The following is an 18583-nucleotide window of genomic DNA, read 5'->3' on the forward strand; positions in this document are numbered from 1 at the left end:
AGCTCTATCGGTCGGTGAGAATCTGATATCTAAGCGGGCTAGCAGTTAGGTCTTGGATCAAGATTTATTTTCTATTACTATATTACTTATACATATAACAATTTTCATTTTCCAAGCTGCATATAGGTCGGTTGGTCAGATTTCAGATTCATATTCAAATATTGATATCTGCTAGCCGCCCGATGCGAGATTACGGATCCTAGTGCAACTGTGAATGGACTTATTTTGAAGGTTCGTGATTGGCTAAAATCTAAAAGTTTGCGTCGTCGCGTTAAGAGTTGCGGTTGACAGTGACAGTTAATAAATATAAATATTTTTGTTTTTTACTTTTTTGAGTTTTTATATAATAAATAAGAAATCCCAAAAAGTGTATAGGCGATAATTTCTTAGAAGCTAAATCACTTGTGTATTAAAATTTAAAAATTGCATAATGGAAGATCTTATTAAGTTTGAAATTAATGTGCCAGAAGCATACAAGGCTGAGGTAGTACTGTTTATGTTTTATCAGAACTAATTTTGATCTTATTAACTATTAACCTCATCTATTGTAGTTATTAAGATTACTTCCCCAAGTCCCTACCAGAGTTATTGAATATGATGTCAATGATGTTGATGCTACCCGCTACCCTTGAAAATGTAACATTCACAGTTAAACTAAGAACAAACTGTTGTGATAAAATAACTGCTTTGAATTGGAAAAAATCTTTTGAAGAAAGGAGTTATATAGGTCTGGATCCCGCGTATGAAAAAAAAGTTGATTAATAGCAAGCTGAAAATTTGTTAATAGCTTAAGAGTGTCTAGTCGGATAAAATTTGATATATGGGAACACTGGAACAGGGGCAGTTTTAATTGTGGAACAGGTTAAAAATTTGGAACGGTCAGACCACGAAAACGACACATTTATTTTGTCCGACAGAATAGACTTAAACTCTCCGGACAGAGATTAAACTCTCATGCAAAAATCAGACTCCTATTTATCACCTGTCATAATTCCTGTCATTTGACATATTCTACATGTTCCACTCATTAAAACGCCCATTTGGTGATAAATAGCAGTCTGATTTTTGCATGAGAGTTTAATATCCGTTCTGAGAGTTTAACTCTATTTTGTCGGACAAAATAAATGTGCCGTTTTCGTGGTCTGACCGTTCCAAATTTTTAACCTGTTCCACAATTAAAACTGCCCCTGTTCCAGTGTTCCCATATATCAAAGTTTATCCGACTAGACACCCTTAAGTCATTAACAAATTTTCAGCTTGCTATTAATCAACTTTTTTTTCATACGCGGGATCCAGACCTAATACGAGTTATAATGTAGACAGTACTTTTAAGGAAAATACGCCAAGAACCATCTTCAAAGTAGGTTACTTATATATTTGTTTTTTCACTACAGATCTCATTATACCGATTTTCTTACTGTTTTTAGTGTGTATATCATTGTCTGCATAATACTAGACCACCTAAGAAAGTCAAAACACCTCACTATAAGCATGTGAATTGTCCAGCTAAATTGACTATAAATGTCAGGAATCCAAAAATGAAAAGGTAGGTAGTAGGTACAGCTGGTTCCTAAAAAAACTGATACAACTCTTAGTAAGATTTCATCATTTTGAGCAGTGTATGATTGATCTGACATTATATTATATTTATTATGACAGACAAATAATAAAATAAACAAACAAACAGCCATTTTTTGAGGTTGAACAGAATAAGTTATGTGACAAATTTTAAGATTTGGCAGTAACAGTGACAGAATGTAAATAATAATATTATTTATCCTTCAAAATACACTGCTCAATTTTCTACAAAATACGCTTTAAGAGTCGTATCTATTTTTTTTTTGGAACCAGCTGTATGTGTCTAGTGTATAGGAAAAGTTAAACAATAAGGAATGCACCTAATTTTCCCCTTATTGCGATATTCTAAATTTGAAAAAATATACAGCAAATAATCAGATTTTTTTGATATGCCATTCCTATTACAGCGAGCATTTCGTTAAGTAGAATTAGTGGCTGGTTTATATGATGTAATTAGTATATTTGGAGAGATTGTAAATGGTAATGACATATATTGTAATATTGGAGGTTAATTATAATGTTACTATGTAATGTATAATGTAATTATAAGGTTACCTATTATTTTCAAATTATATTTTATTTATTTAGTTTATTTTAATGACAGTTTATTTTTTAACCCTTCCCTATCCCTAATTGGTTGATTAGGTTTGACATAGTTTTGTTGTATGGTAGGTTTAGTTAGATGTTACTTTTAGGAAATGTTGCTGGCTAAAGGGACCCAGCTCCCAAAGACCATAAACGAAGAAGAAAAAAAAACAAACAAAAATATTACAGATAGTTGTCTTTGTTTCACACTCTTAAAGACAAAGAGAAACAGTGTAGCTGGTAGCTGTTTTGGTAAATATACATATGTTTTTTTATTCAGCAACAGCACTTTCCTGCTGAACCTAATGGTAGCAAAAAAATTAATATAAATGAGGAAAAATTTGTTGAATTTGTTTGTCGTCAAGTTTGTACTGGTGAGATATGGTGTCATTAAATTGTTTGTCGTCAAGTTTGTACTGGTGGGTTAATATGTCATTAAATCCATGACGTGCATTCCTAATTGTTTGACTTTCATCTGATATGTATTATTATTAATTTAGTTATCATTACAATTGTTCCAAACCATAGTTTTTTAACCCACGAGTAGTCGCGCCGTTAGATAGAATCTCACATTTTATCCTTTTTCGCGATAACTTGATGAAAAATTTTGAAATTTTGAAAAAATTTCGTAAGTGCCTCGAGGAAGGGCGTAGTAATCCGTAGGAATTTTTTTTCTTCTTCTTTTTGTGGAATTTATGGCTTTGGGCAGCGCCAATTAGCCTTAGTAATTGTTAGAAATAATATTTTAACATAACAAGTAAATAAGAATACTTACTACAAAATAAAAATATGTTGTAAATTCGTATTTAAATTCGTATTGTGAGATAGAATCTAACACACGACTATCCATGTTACAGAAGTGAGTGCGACTACTCCCGGGTTAATTCCACAAACAAAATTAAGGTTAATGTAGGATTTACTATACTTGTTTTCATACAAACTTAATTACACATCTATTATTTGTGTCGTTATATTGGAATACATACATACATGGCCATGAAATACAAGACTAGTGGTCAACATTACTTTATTATTTTGCTAATTCCCAAGATTTCTTTACTTGTATTTTTATCAGTTTATTTAACTGATATGTGTACATTCATCACAATGATAACATTTTTTGTTTGTTTTAGGAGCAATGATGTTCATTTAAAACAATTCCCATGTGAAATTTTTATTAGGTACACACATAACCATAATATTTATTGTGCTGATGTGTTGCGCCATAAGAGACCAAGTGAAGAAGTAGAGAATATCTTCAAAGATCTTTTTGGAAAAGGTTATTCACCATCTTCTGCCCTAGAAATTTATAAAATGGAGTTGCATGATCTAGATCCACAAAACTACTATACAGTAGTAGCAGATGGTTCAAGGTGTCCCTCACGTCGATGGTGTTATGAATTATATTATAAACTATTTAAAAAGGAGTATGGAGATCCTAGTGGTTCTAAAATGATTTCTTCATTATCTGAAAAGATTATTAAATACAATCAACACTGTAGTAACAATTGTGCTGCCTTTTCAAATGATGGGGATGACTTAGTGGTTGCAGTTTGTTCACCAATGACGAAGAATGTCCACAAATATATAAAATCGTCTGGTAAAATAACGTTTATTGATTCATCCGGAAATATGGATAGGCATAATAGTCGAATTTTTTTAATGTTATCTCCCTCAGTTGCTGGAGCACTCCCAGTAGGTTTAATTATGACATATAGTGAATCACAAAAAACCATTTTAAAAGGTCTAGAACTTTATAAAACCCTTTTAGATGAAAACTCTTTTTATAAAAACTCATTTCCAAAGGTAGTTATTACTGATGACTCTACTGCAGAACGCGAAGCCCTTAAAACTGCATTTCCACTTTCAACTCTGTTACTCTGTAAATTTCATATTTTGCAAGCTACAATGCGATATTTGTGGGATTCCAAGCATGGTGTTGATAAACATGATCGTATATATTTATACAGATTATTTCAAGGTTTAGTAAATTGTGCAGAGAAAGAACAATTTTTGAAAAATTTTGATTTTTTTTTAGACTGTAGTATTGTAAAAAAATATGAAAATGTTGCCAAATATTTTAAAAATCTTAAAAATAGATCTAAAGAATGGGCTTTATGTTATAGATCGGGCATTTTAACAAGGGGAAATGAAACTAATAATTATGCAGAAGCTGGCTTCAGAATTTTGAAAGACAAGATTTTGCATAGAACCAAGGCATTTAGTATTGTACAAATGTTTAGTTTCTTAACTGACCATCTGCATAATTATTATACAAGGAGGCTTACCGATTTAATAAATAATCGAAGTGAGAGCCTTGCTAAAAAATACTTAATTAAAATTGAAAAAATTAAAAAATTTGAATATACAGCAATTACAGACAATTTTTATAAGGTAACATCAGGAGAAAATGAATATTTTGTTAATACTGAAGTAGAGTTATGTAGTTGTAATATTGGATGTACTGGTGCTCCAAGTAAACATCAATATGGAGTAGTAAAAACATTTAATTTAACTTCTCAACAGTTTATTCCTACTGCTGATGTACACATGAAATCAGTATTACACAAGATCGTTAATGACACAGAAGTTCCTAGTAGCTGGTATGAAAGTTTAAAAAAAGAAGACAATTTCCCACAGAAAACCATGCAGAGTAACCGGACAGAAACTAACACTGTTCAAAGTACAGACACTGTTAATACTCAGTTAAATGATAACAGTGCTAATGAATGTTTAGTAAATAAACATTTTACAGAGCAAGACATCGAGACTGAAAGTAAACAATTGTTACAAACTTTTCAGGATTTTAATTCAAAATTGTTGGGCAATCCAGACGTTTATTATTCAGCAATAAAAAAGTTTAACGAATTAGCGTCTGAGCTACGGACAGAATCGTCATTGGTATCAGCTCTGCATACTTTCGGAAAATATACAGGTGCAGGACAACCACTTATAAGGAAAGGCAAGAATTTACAGGGTGGTAAAATAATAGGTGTGCAACCTACAGCAATGTCAAGAAGAAAGGTACATCTTGGTGGTAGAAATGTAGCATTTACTGGAAGACCTCCCAAAAACCAAAACGATCATACTTATAACAGAAAAAGGAGTTTAACCGCTAGAGAAATTCCAGTCCCTCAGAAGAAAGCTGCCCCGCATTCTTTAACACTTTGTGTAGATCACAATCACAATATTAGTTTAGGTAAAAATCATTAAATTGTTTATATGCACATATGATATTAATTGACATTTTATTGTTTGTCATTTATGTGCTTATTAGAGCAGACGTGTTTGTTCCACTGTTTAATGTCAAATATTCATAATTCATATCCGAGAATTAAACAATATATTAAACGCCCTATATAGGGAATTAACGAATTGTTATTGTATACAAACATGTGCGGTCGGCTAATTTAGTTAATTATTACGAAACGTAAACAATAATTTTGGACAAGTGCACATTAATTTTGATGATTTCATATAATTCCTTTGTTCTTTAATATTTTATAATTATATATAGGCGCGTGGGTCCTGACCCAGAAATATACTGCCACTAAGAAAAGTGTACATTCATAACACTAGTTTACAACCAGTTTGCTACTCGAATGCATAATGGTGTTTTTTGTTAATTTTTGCTCTCTGAATATGATTATGATGGTAAAAAGCTCCTAACACATAAGATTTTTGAGTTATCATTTAAAAAAATGAGTTATGATTTTGAAGTTATGAGTATTTTGCTAAACAATTTTTAAAACAGTTATTTGTAATATATTGGGGCGTGATCTTATCCAATTGACGTTTTTCCTAAAAATTGTGCATAATTTGGCAACACTGGGACATCTAATGTCTACGAATAACACATTAACATTTAAATAAAGAATAAACCAAAGGTAGTCCTTAATCAGTAAACAGAGCAAGCATTAAATTGAATATCCAGATATTACCTCAACAATAAAACTAGTTTTTCATGGAGAAGATTTCCAGTTCCAGAACCTCGGCAAGTTGGTGTATCAGAAAAGAATAATTCTTATTTTCCTGAAAGGGGCCAAAAAGCACCTTATTGCATCCAAAAAGCCGAATTACATGACTTAGTTGTAGGTTACAATAGTAGGTCTTAGGTTCTAGATTACAATAATGGATTTTTTAAATGGAATTTACTAGCCAGTACAACTTATAATATTTATGAACCGTAACCAGGAGCTATCCTCGTTTTTACTATGCAGAATAAAATGTGTGCTTATGTTAATCCAAATAGTGTTTTGGGAAAATTGGGATATGCACAAAATTGTGTACAAAAGACTTACTGTAGTTTTTGTTTCTAATGCTGATTTTATGTGTATATAGTATGTAAGAATTTTTATAATAAACATCAATATTTGATGCATTCTATAACTCCAAATGTAACATTTCACCTGACCGGACGCATACGCAGAAATGCGCGGCCCTTTAAGAAGAAAATAACTCAAAATATATACGTGATGGAACATTTTGGTGTTTGAATTCGCATTCAGGACCCTTTAAACTCCCCGGTGCAGCCATTTTAATATCAGTCGCAACTGTTTTTGTTTATTTGTTGACTAGTGTAATCATTCATTTGAATCACTTCATACAGTCAAGATGTGACTTCAAATCATTATCATTAAGTATTATTAGCAATTAGATCTTGTTACTGTCAAATTTAAACTTTGTAAGGTATTCCAAGTAAGGTATAAGGCTTTCCAATAAGAATCGAAAATCGTCGATTCAGAGTGCTGCTCTGCGCTCCCTGTTCTAAGTGAAAAATAAGATTGTTTTGCCTTCGCATTGCAACTGAATAAAAATGGAATTTTTATTTTATTTTTAAACTTTGTATTTGCCCCGGGTCATAGGGAGCGTTCAAGTATTACGTAACGCAATTTTTGAAGATTTTTGACCCCCTCCCCCCAGGTAACGCACCGTAACGTTTTTATGTACCCCCCCTCCCCCTACCTAAACGTTACGTAACACCCAAGTCACCATTTGAACCTAAATGGAAAACTAGGTTGCGAAAAGTACCGGAATTATTATTTTAATCGCATTTGAGGTAATAATAAAAACTTACAATCATCATCCAGCCTCAAAAGTCCACTGCTGAACATAGGCCTCCTCCCCTCATTTCCAACCACGTCTATCCTGCGCCGCTCTCATCCAGCTTTTATTTAGCTTTCTTACGTCGTCTGTCCATCTTGTAGGCGGTCAACCGGCGCTTCTCTTGTCTTCTCTTGGCCTCCATTCCAATAACCTTTTTGTCCATCGCCCATGTGTCATTATCGCTATGTGTCCTGCCCATCTCCACTTCAAGTTAGCTATCCTTTTGATGACGTCAGTCACCTTTGTCTTCTCCTGATTTCTTCGTTTCTGATTTTGTCTCGCAGAGTTATTCCCAACATTGACCGCTCCATTTTTCTCTGCGTTACTCTTAGTTTGGTAGCCGAGACTTTAGGTAAGGTAAGTGTTTCTGATCCGTACGTCAAGACTGGGAGGACGCACTGATCAAATACCTTTCTCTTTAGGCATATGAGCAACTCACTCTTAAAAGTTTCTCTCAGTTTTCCAAATGCTGCCCACCCAAGAACGATTCTTCTTTTTAGTTCATGTGTCTGGTTATCCCTGCCAATCGTAATTTCATGTCCCATGACATGAAATATGTCCAAAACTTAGAATAATAATCTTTTATTACTAATTTTACATTTACATTTACATTTTCCCTGCTTGGCCCCATCCTTACATACATTTTTGGCTTCATCCTTTATTGTTCTTCTCATGTATTCTTCTATTTGATCTTCTTTAATAAAAACTTAAAATAAAATAACATATTTATTATTTCAATATTTTATTTTGCTTAGTAAAAATTTTTGTATAACAAATAATATACGATGTTGCCAGTAGTTTCGGAAAAATAGTGAAAAAAATGTGTAAAATTTTTGTTCTTCAACGCCCTATATCGTGAAAACGCATGCCGTTACAAAAATTTTCTACTAAGCAAACCCCAATTATTTTTCAGTTTTTGACCTATCTTAGAGATCGTGTTACCTTTTTTCTGAAACACTCTGTATATGTAAGAAGGCACTTATGGAATAAAATTATTTCTGTCCATGTTTTAATAAATTTTAAAAAACGCTGAGACCCGTAGATTTTAATATATAAAAATGTGTGCTTTTTAAACATAAATTTAAATGTGATTTATGCAAGACTACCGTAGTCCATAAGCTTTATTTTTTAACACCCTGTATATTTTTATATATACAAGCTGCTTAACAATCTGAATTTATGGTCTTTATGAATAATACAGGGTGATCATTTAAAATTATAATGTATGGAAACCACTTATGGAATAAAATTGTTTTTGTCATGTGTCATTATTTTAGAAAATTATAAAAACGCTAGGATACGTCAACTTTTAAATTCAACTATGGACTATTTAAACATAAATTTGAATATACAGGTTGATTCACTCAAGTCTAGCATAGTCCATTATCTTTAATTTTAATTAAACACCCTGTATATTTTTGTTTTTAGAAGCTGCTTAACAACCTCATCTCAAAAATGTGTATTATGTAGGGTCTATTATGAATAATGCAAGGTGAAATTTTGAAATTCACTTGAAATTTTTGAAATTTTGAAACCACACTTTAAATAAGGGTACTATTTTTTTAAATATCTATCAATTTTCTAAACTAAGCATCAATATAGTGGGTTTTGTATTTAATGCTTTTTATTTAAAGACATTTTTAAATAATTTGAAAATTTGCGTATTTAAAAACATTAATGAATACCTACTGCAGAAAATGATTTCAGAAAACATACAAGATTTATGAACATGTAGTTCCCTTCTGCAACCTCTTAAATAACATCTGTATCTTTTAATCTTTTGTTGTGGAGACAGGTCCATCTAATTATTGGAAACAAATGTTACTGTGCTTCATCTGTGTTACAAATTTTAAGATTTTTTCACTTGAAAACGTACTATTATGTATTGTCCTCTTGTCGGCGTGAGAGTGCAACATAAAACAATTCAGGGGTCTATGTAAAACATAAATGAAATTCCGTAGTTTTTTTTCATTTAAGTTAAAAAAAGAATCCACAAGGAAAAAGTTTTCCTGTAGTTGGCTGTATACCATGTAATACAAAAAATAGTAAATCCTTTATATAAGGTATATATTTACCTTAAAATATATACCTTTTATAAAGGATTTACTAATTTTTTAAAAAAGAATGTTACGTAACGCGCTGTTCGAACCCCCCCCCCCATGTAACGCGCCGTAACGTTTTACAAGACCCCCCTCCCCCCCAAACTGCGTTACGTAATACTTGAACGCTCCCATAGTCAGTTTAAATAAATTGAAGGGTTTATTTCAAAAACAACTAATGTCACTTTTATGAAATTTTAACTATTGGCACTATTAATAGCAAATTAACATTTACATTTGTGAGAAACTTATCGTGACCAAACCGCCATAGTCCTAAAATTATAACGATTTGTAAATACACTATTTTTGACTTGAACATTAACTTAAATACTATTATTTTATTCAGTTTTTATTCATTTCTGAAAATTTACCTTTTGTGACATTGGTTGTTTTTGAAATAAACCCTTCAATTCGTATAGTTGTAAATTTGGTGTTTCGCTACCTACAGTGCCGATGGAAATGAGTCTGATTAGTAAATGAGTCTATGTCTGAATTGCCGATATAAATGAGTCAGATTAAATAAATTATTAGAATAATTTTTTACTAAGCAACAAAATTTTTGTTTAATTTATTAATATTTTGTATTTTGACAACGACATCCGATTTGGACGTCGAAACGTTAATAAACTCATTTTTTTAGTTAAAGTGTGGCTTATGTCCCATTTAGAATAGTTGATTACAAAAATGCCACAAGGAAATAGCCTCAGAACAATACCTACAGTGCTCCAGCAACGATTCCAGGTTCTGCTAGAAGTTTAACTGTGCCAATCTTATTCATCCACTCTGTTTAATACTTAGTTTTTGTGTAGTTTAAATAAATCAAAAAAATCTTAAGTTTACTGTCTAACTGTGCAGAATTTTTATCACTACGTTTTTGCTAAATGTTATTTAATTTATCGCTTTTGAGACGAAGAAATAGCTATTTGTATAACAAGGGAGGAAAGTGCTACTTTTCCTCCCGAGAATGAAGTTTACTGCCCGACGCGTAGCGGAGGGCAGTAATCATTCAAGGGAGGAAAAGGCACTTTACTCCCATGTTATACATATGGTTTTTCCACCTTCCTCAAATAACAAGTCATTTTTTCATTTTTACTTAATTTATTTATGTAACTAACCAACAAAACTTATTAGAACTAAAACTAACAAGTACGTACAATATAACTGTCAACTGTCAAATATAAGTCAAATTAATAATGTAAACATTGTTAAATCAAAATAACAATTTACTGTTTTTTACCATTCTGCAAAATACAGAGTGTTTTATAAATAAACGTTAAAATGTATAGAAACTTACGTAATAGAAAATAGATATTGTACAGGGCGTCAATAAGTTACATTTCATGAATGAAATACCATGACGTCACTTTTACTTTTCCTCCCTAGGGAGGAAAAATATTTTCCTCCCTAGGGAGGAAAAGTACAACTTTGCTCCCTACAATCAGGTCCGGAAAAGTATACTTTCGGTAGAGGTAGGTGGAAAACATATTTTTCTATGGATGCTATACAATGTGAAACTTCTCTCACTACTTACATTCAGAACGAACAATTTCTCACGTGTCGCAGTGAGAAAAGTCGGCTATTTCAGTGAGAAATATTTTTTCTCACGGGTTCTCCTGCGGTTTACCATACATATGACCGCCGTTTCCATGGTAACATGCACAATACAAACACAATTAATGTTGTCAAACAAAATGTGTTGAAGCAAAATTTACCAGGAATTACCTGTCAAAACTGTTCAAAAAAAAGCTGTTAATTATAATTTTCAATAAATAACGTTTATAAATTTGAAGAATATTAAATGCCTACATGTATATGTATTTGATTTCAATTTATGCATATAATATACCTAAATGCACCTAAGTTATTTAGTTTTGAAGTTTGAACTCTTGACAAAACCGCTTCCATAGAAAAAGTACAGTGTACCATACATGAGAAAATGACATATTTCTCCCTCTCTTGATTTGCGAAACTCACCTCGTGCGTCGGCTTGTACCAACAAACTTCTTCGCTCGTGAGAAATATGTCCTTACTTCTCACTTGTTGTACAATATACGATTTCCATCTGTCCAATTGTACAATTTTTGTTACCAGTACTATGTTTTTGTTTGGATAACCATTAGTGGTTTTTGTTTCAAGTCATTAGCAAGTGATAAAAAGTTACTTTCAGTTTTAAATCAATACTTTATGCTACTCCATTATAGTCCAGGAATTAATGTTACATGTTAAAATAATAGCTCATAAAATTTATAAAGCAAAGACTCCTGCGATCGCGAGATCAAAATCAAAAGGTACCAAAATGTTTTTATGACAATTACATAATATGTTTCACTGAATTTTCTATAGATTATTTTTTAATGACTCTAATTTCAAATCGTGTATTAACATTTTTCATCTCGTGTTTAATTCTGTCCAATCAGATTATTATTATAACGGGAATAATCTACCTACATTATTATAATGGGAATACATTTTAAGTGTTTTATGTCTGTTTAATTACAACGAGTTTGTTAGTTTTGACATCAGTCACATTTAAGAAAATGAGCTATAATAAACTTTTAGTTCTGCATCTAATGTCAAATTGTCACAAGGACAATACAAATCGTGAATTTTAAGCGCTCGAGTGTACTTTGGTAAGCTTATTTCATGAATAAAATTGTATTTATAAATAATTTTAGCTAATATTTTATTGATATCTTCGTCTGAATATTTGCTTAAGTGTGCTCTTCACTTTCACAAGTTCAAAATCTTTATGATTAATTATTTATATGGGAAATAAGCCACAATTAAAATGAAAAAAAAATAATTTTATTAACGTTTCGACTCCCAAATCGGGTGCCGTTGTCAAAATACAAAATAATACTAAAATAAACAAAAGTGTTGTTGCTAAGCAAAAAAATTCTTCTAATAATTTATTTAATCTCACTCATTTATATTGGCAATTCAGACATATATTATACATTTTAAAGTAGAAGACTTTAAAATGATATTGCCAATATTTATGAGTTGCGTTCCTGGGACGACTTACTGAAAGATAGTTCATTCGATTACATGAAATCAACCCCAACTCAACTGAGTTGATTATTAATTACATCAAATCAACTTGAGTTGGGGTTGATTTCATGTAATCGAATGAACTATCTTTCAGTAAGTCGTCCCAGGAACGCAACTCATAAATATTGGCAATATCATTTTAAAGTCTTCTACTTTAAAATGTATAATATATGTCTGAATTGCCAATATAAATGAGTGAGATTAAATAAATTATTAGAAGAATTTTTTTGCTTAGCAACAACACTTTTGTTTATTTTAGTATTATTTTGTATTTTGACAACGGCACCCGATTTGGGAGTCGAAACGTTAATAAAATTATTTTTTTTTCATTTTAATTGTGGCTTATTTCCCATATAAATAATTAATCATAAAAATGCCACAAGGAAATAGCTTCAGAACAACATTCAAAATCTTTAATTGTGATAAATGTCACTGAATGCTTATTTACAAAGACTTGAAAACAATAATTGTCTACTTGACTCATGTCTAAATAACTAAATGTCAATATTTAAGTAGATAGATAGATATAATTTATTCATCCAGAAAATTATACAATGTATACAACATTACCTACACAAATTTATCTGCCAATTAAAAAAAATATTATATGTTATACACATGTATATGTTACAGTTCAAGTTGATTCTCAGTTAGAGTTGACTCCAACTAGTTGGAGTCGACTCCAACTGAAACGAGCAGTAAAAGTTGATTTTAAAAATTTAAATCAACTTTTACTAGTTGGAGTTGACTCTTCCTGGATCGATTCAGTAAATGTTGATTATACGAGAATCTCAAGTGCATTTTTGATGAGTGTGCGTTTCTTTGTTTTGACCGTTTCATCTACTTGTTAGTATAGCCTGTAACGTCGCCCCCTTTAGGTAAATTATTCTGATTCGATATTTTGCACAAACTTACTCAAAGAAATACATCCGTATAACAATCCTTATAACAAATACACAGGGTGTCACGCGGTACCGCGGTCGAAAAATTGTTTAACCAATTTTTGTTAACCAAATTCACAAAAATAATTTTTATCTACTCTATTTCGTATTATGTAAAGCAGCGGTTCTCAATCTGTGGTACATGTACCACTGGTGGTACATATCATTATTTGCGGTCCTGCCAAAGACAAACCATTTTCATTTCCAATAATGACACGAGCCGTCTTACCGTGCCTCGGAGAGCACGTTAAGCCGTCGGTCCCCCTGGGCTAGTGTACATCGACACTAGTTACTTGAAACAGGGTTAAAGATGTAATTGGCGCCGGAACTGCCCGAAAGGCAAAAATGCCATACGATATTATATATTATGAAAGTCAGAAACTAAAAAAATCAAAAATTAAAGCTACCTCTATAAGATCCTGAAAAATTTTTGTCATTATTTCATTAATAAGATATTATTTTTAATTATCAACAATGAGCGCTAAGCGTGTATTGAGGCGGCCGTCAATGTGAGTGCGAGTGAGATTCACCATTGGACGGCCGGAATGGTGCATCTCTTTAGCACTCACCATTGACGGCCGCCTAATACGCACTTAGCGCTCAGTGTTAATAATTAAAGATAAAGCTTAGTAATAAAATACAGTCCTCTCTCTCTCTATAACGATATGCAAGGGACCGAGAATTTTCATCGTTATAAGGAGAGATCGTTATACAGAGAGAGAGAAAAAAAATCGTTATTGTAATAGTAATCATACTGTACTAAATAACTTGTGTTAATTTTCTCTATTGCCCGAGTTATCGATAACTTTTCTTTAACCGAGAGTACTCTACGCTTTTTCGAAAACATCTTGACTGTTCACAGACCGAGATACAACCGAAATTGAAACTTAGAAGTCGTCAATAGTCAATAGAGGACAACATCTGTGTGAAAACAGTTAAGGCACACCGCCCGAACGATAAAAGCGTGTAATACTCAACTTTCTGCATATCGGATTGAAATTTGAACCACCAAATTTTTGCTAAATTAGAGCCACAAAATGAATCACTCACTAATCACTTTGTATCAAGTTACACCTACGCAAGAGCTTTTTCAGTTATTCCCTGTGTTTCAATTAAGTGTTATCTTTAATTGGTAAAATTCTCACGGTTTAGTTATCTTAGTTATTGCCAAACGCAAATGGTTATCAGTTGTTTCTTGAAAAGTGATGTCATCGAATATTTTAAAGTTATCGTTATAAAGAGAGAACGATATCGGTATAGAGAAAGAATTAATACATTGTCCTTATGACGAACCAAACAATGTTTAGTATTTTGATCGTTATAGAGGAATTATCGTTATATTATATAGGTCACTCTCTGACTTTCATAATAAAATAATGGATTTTAACCGAGTTGTTAAGCCTTGAAAATGGCTATTTTCGCATTTTTCAAATTTTAAATCGCGTATAACTCGACAACAATCAATTTTAGAGAAAAATCACAAAATACCTTTTTTTGCTCGGACTAACCCAAATGATCTAAAAAAAATTGTTCGAAGTGAAAAAATTATTTTTGTGAATTTGTCTAAAAAAATTGTTTAAACAATTTATCGATCAATGTACTGCCTGGCACCCAGTAGATTTGTTATAAGGACCTCTTTTTGAGTAAGTTTGTGCAAAAAATTCGAATCGGAGTAATTTACCTAACGGGGGCGACGATACAGCCTAGACTAATTTGAACATATTCAGTAACATTTAATTTCTAGAATCGGCTGTTGTGTGAATCAGAATCAACTTTTACTAAATGACATTGGGAAGAGTATACTTTTCCTAGTTGGAGTCTACTTTTACTAGTAAATGTTGAATATAAATCTTCATTTTATATTTATAATCAACTTTTACTGAAACCAGCCGTTAGAGTCGACTCCAACTAGTTGGAGTCAACTCCAACTGGATAATCAACTTGAACTGTAACATATACACACATTAAAAGTTTAGTACATTAAAAATTACATTACAAAACATACCTACATTAAAAATTATTCAATACTGTAAAAACATGGCTAACTAGAAATGTTTTTAGATTTTGTTCAAAGCATTTAATAGTGCCAAGATGCATCTTATGTGTCACCGACATGTCACTAAACTTATTAAAACATTTGACTTGACCCCAATGTAGCTAGGCTAGGAGCATGTTGTGTGACTCACAGGCGGGAAAAGGCTGATGTATGTTATCCTTCCTAAGGATAACAAACTGGTTTTTGCTATATTTATTTTAAGGCCATTGTCCTTGCAATACTACTTACTAAATTCCCAAGATGCTGCATTGCCCTTGCTAACAAACTGATCAAATTGATGATATAGCATATTATAGAATATAATGAAGCTTTTATCATTTGCATAAGTGAAACATGTAAGCGCTGTTTCACATTATAAGAATTTCGACCGTGCGATGGTTAAAATCTACATAGTGAAGGGAGAAAGATTCCATATGATTGCTCGAGCCACTATGTAAATTTTAACCATCGCACGGTCGAAATTCTTATAATGTGATTTATCGCTAACATTGTTTTTATTGGTAACTATTGCTATTTACAATAACTATGTATTATTTTTTCTTCTATTGTTGATATTTTACAATAATTATATTTTGTAGTTTTTTTCATTTTTATAGCATTTTTAACATGTTTGTTTTTTTATTCAATAATTGTTTGTACGATTTTGTATTTAGGTACTTCCAATAACGCTCGTTTTAATAATTTATTGTATTTACTTACTGTATATTGAATTTTTTTACCTGTAAAATAAAAAATAAATAAAGAGATATTAATTTATGTTTTATTGTTTATATTTATAGCAAAAATAGCTGTTGTTGTTGTTTGTTTGGGTTTATATGACTGCGGACACTAAATCCATTCGCCAATTTTACTATTTTTTATTTTATTAGTCATTTTTTCGTATCTTATCCTAAAACTAATACTAATATAACAAACAATTCTACTAATAAATAATTATTTTTGTATTTTTTTTTTAATAATTTTTTATATATATATATTTTTATTAATTTTTTTCCAAATGATGTTCTCAGAGTTCCACAGCAAAAACTGCAACATTCTTCTTTAGCCCTCTACTTCATTCGAAAGCTATTTTACTATGGACTGTCCAAGTTCGTCATTCATTTTTATCTACATATTTTTTTTTTATATTTTTTTTAATTATTATATTTTTTTTTCTATTTTTTTTTTATATATCTTTTTTATATTTTTTCTTTCTTTTTTTTTATTATTTTTTTTTATTTTTTTATTTTTTTTTTTATTTTTTTTTTTTTATTTTTTTTATTTTTATTTTATTATTTTTTTTTATATTTCTTTTCTTTTTTTTTTTCTTTTCTTTTCTTTTCTTTTTCTTTTAACATATAACAATTTACAAGAAATACTTACTCTATATTTTACAATTACAATTTAAGCTTAATATCTAAAATATGTTTATACAATAGTCGGTATACCAACTCATTATTTTCTAATGTTAATAAATAATTTAAATTAATGGGATGGTGGACATCAGTCAAAGAATACAGTGAATTTAAAAACATATTAACTTTATTAGAGATAAGAGAACAGGTCAAAATTTTGTGTTGTAGATTGCCCAACTGTCCACAAATACATTGTGGACTATCAGCTATATTAATTTTAAATAAATATGATGGAGTAAGACAGTGGTCAAATCTCATTCTGCATATGGTTCTTATCATATCTTTTGTCGACTCCATTTTAGAAAACCAAGGTTTATCCGTTATATAGTTTCTGATTGATCTGTAGTGGTTTCCTGTATTTACGTTTTCATCAATATACCTTTCTTTCCATTCTTTCTTAATCTCTTTGAATAAATTTGATTCAATATCTTTTGGCGTACAAAGATAATGGGTTAATACTCCTTGTGTCACCGCGTTTTTAGCCAATTCATCTACCATTTCATTTCCAGTTATTCCACAGTGGCTTTTAACCCATGCCAACTTAACAGACTTTCCTTGTTGCTGAAGTTCTTTAATTTTATTTATGATATATAATTCAATGTAGTTCACTTTTGATTTAGGATTTATAGCACTAATTTTACTAAGAGAACTTTTACTGTCACTAAAAATTATAAACTTTGAATGATTTATATTAGATAAATATTTTAGTGCTTCCATTATCGCTATTAATTCAGCTGTGTATATACTCATAATAGAATTTAGTTTAAACATTTTACTAATTTTATTACTGCTATCCCAATAGGCACATCCCACACCTTCAATATTTTTTGATGCATCTGTATATAGCATACAATAATCTTTGAACATTTGTGAACTGTCGGAGATAAACACTAATTTTCTTAAAGATATAGGCAACTTGCTATAGTCCCTTAAAAAGTATACCTGAACTTGTTCCATACTATTAAAGTCAATATTATAATTTGGGTTTATGTCATATTTATAAAGTTGTTTATCATATATTGTCATTTTTGAATATAAATCTACCATATTTAGAGTTTTCTTTTTTATCCAATATTTTTCTGTCAAGTCTGCTAAAAACAGTTGATGTATTTTGGAAATTAAACTTGCCTTTTTTTCATACAATCTAACTAAAAGGTTGATGCCAAGTTTTTTTCGTCTTATATCCATCGGCATTTCACAGCATTCAACTTGTAGATTATTTATCGGTGTACTTCTTAGGGCTCCTATACACAATCTAAGGGATTTATTAATGATTTTGTCTATTTTATTTAAATGACACTGTGATGCGTCACTGTATAATATTGATCCGTAGTCGAATATAGCTCTTATATTATTTTTAAATAACAACAAAGAAATATTTGGATCTGCTCCCCAACGTAAGTGTGATACGAATCGAAGAAGGTTTATTCCTTTTTCTGTTTTTTTAACTATATGGTCTATATGTTCTTTCCAGAGAAGCTGTCTATCCAGAGTAATACCCAAATATTTAACATAACTTTGTACAGGATAGGATATATTGTTTATTAAGATGTGATTGGGTATTTCTTTTCGTTTTCTTGTAAAAATACATAATTTGGTTTTGGAATCAGATATATTTAGTCCATGTAATTCACTCCATATTTTAATATGTTTGTCTCCTTCTTCAATGGATTTGACTGCATTTTCTATTTTAATGTTTTCTTGATAAATAACTATATCATCTGCAAATTGTAAAATTTTTGTTGAGTTTAAATTTTTTTCTATATCAGAAGT

General features: G+C 30.8%; 1 protein-coding gene across 1 annotated transcript; it reads left to right on the top strand.

Moving 5' to 3' along the window:
- Positions 1 to 1277: 1277 nt before the first annotated feature.
- Positions 1278 to 7911, top strand: LOC126886366 (uncharacterized). Its single transcript, XM_050653253.1, has 3 exons — positions 1278 to 1360; positions 1428 to 1546; positions 3297 to 7911. The coding sequence occupies exons 2-3, from the start codon at positions 1539 to 1541 to the stop codon at positions 5374 to 5376; spliced, it is 2088 nt and encodes a 695-aa protein (XP_050509210.1). The 5' UTR covers positions 1278 to 1360; positions 1428 to 1538; the 3' UTR covers positions 5377 to 7911.
- Positions 7912 to 18583: the final 10672 nt, after the last annotated feature.

This window comes from Diabrotica virgifera, chromosome 6 (genome assembly GCF_917563875.1).
Source record: "Diabrotica virgifera virgifera chromosome 6, PGI_DIABVI_V3a".
Taxonomy (NCBI): domain Eukaryota; kingdom Metazoa; phylum Arthropoda; class Insecta; order Coleoptera; family Chrysomelidae; genus Diabrotica; species Diabrotica virgifera.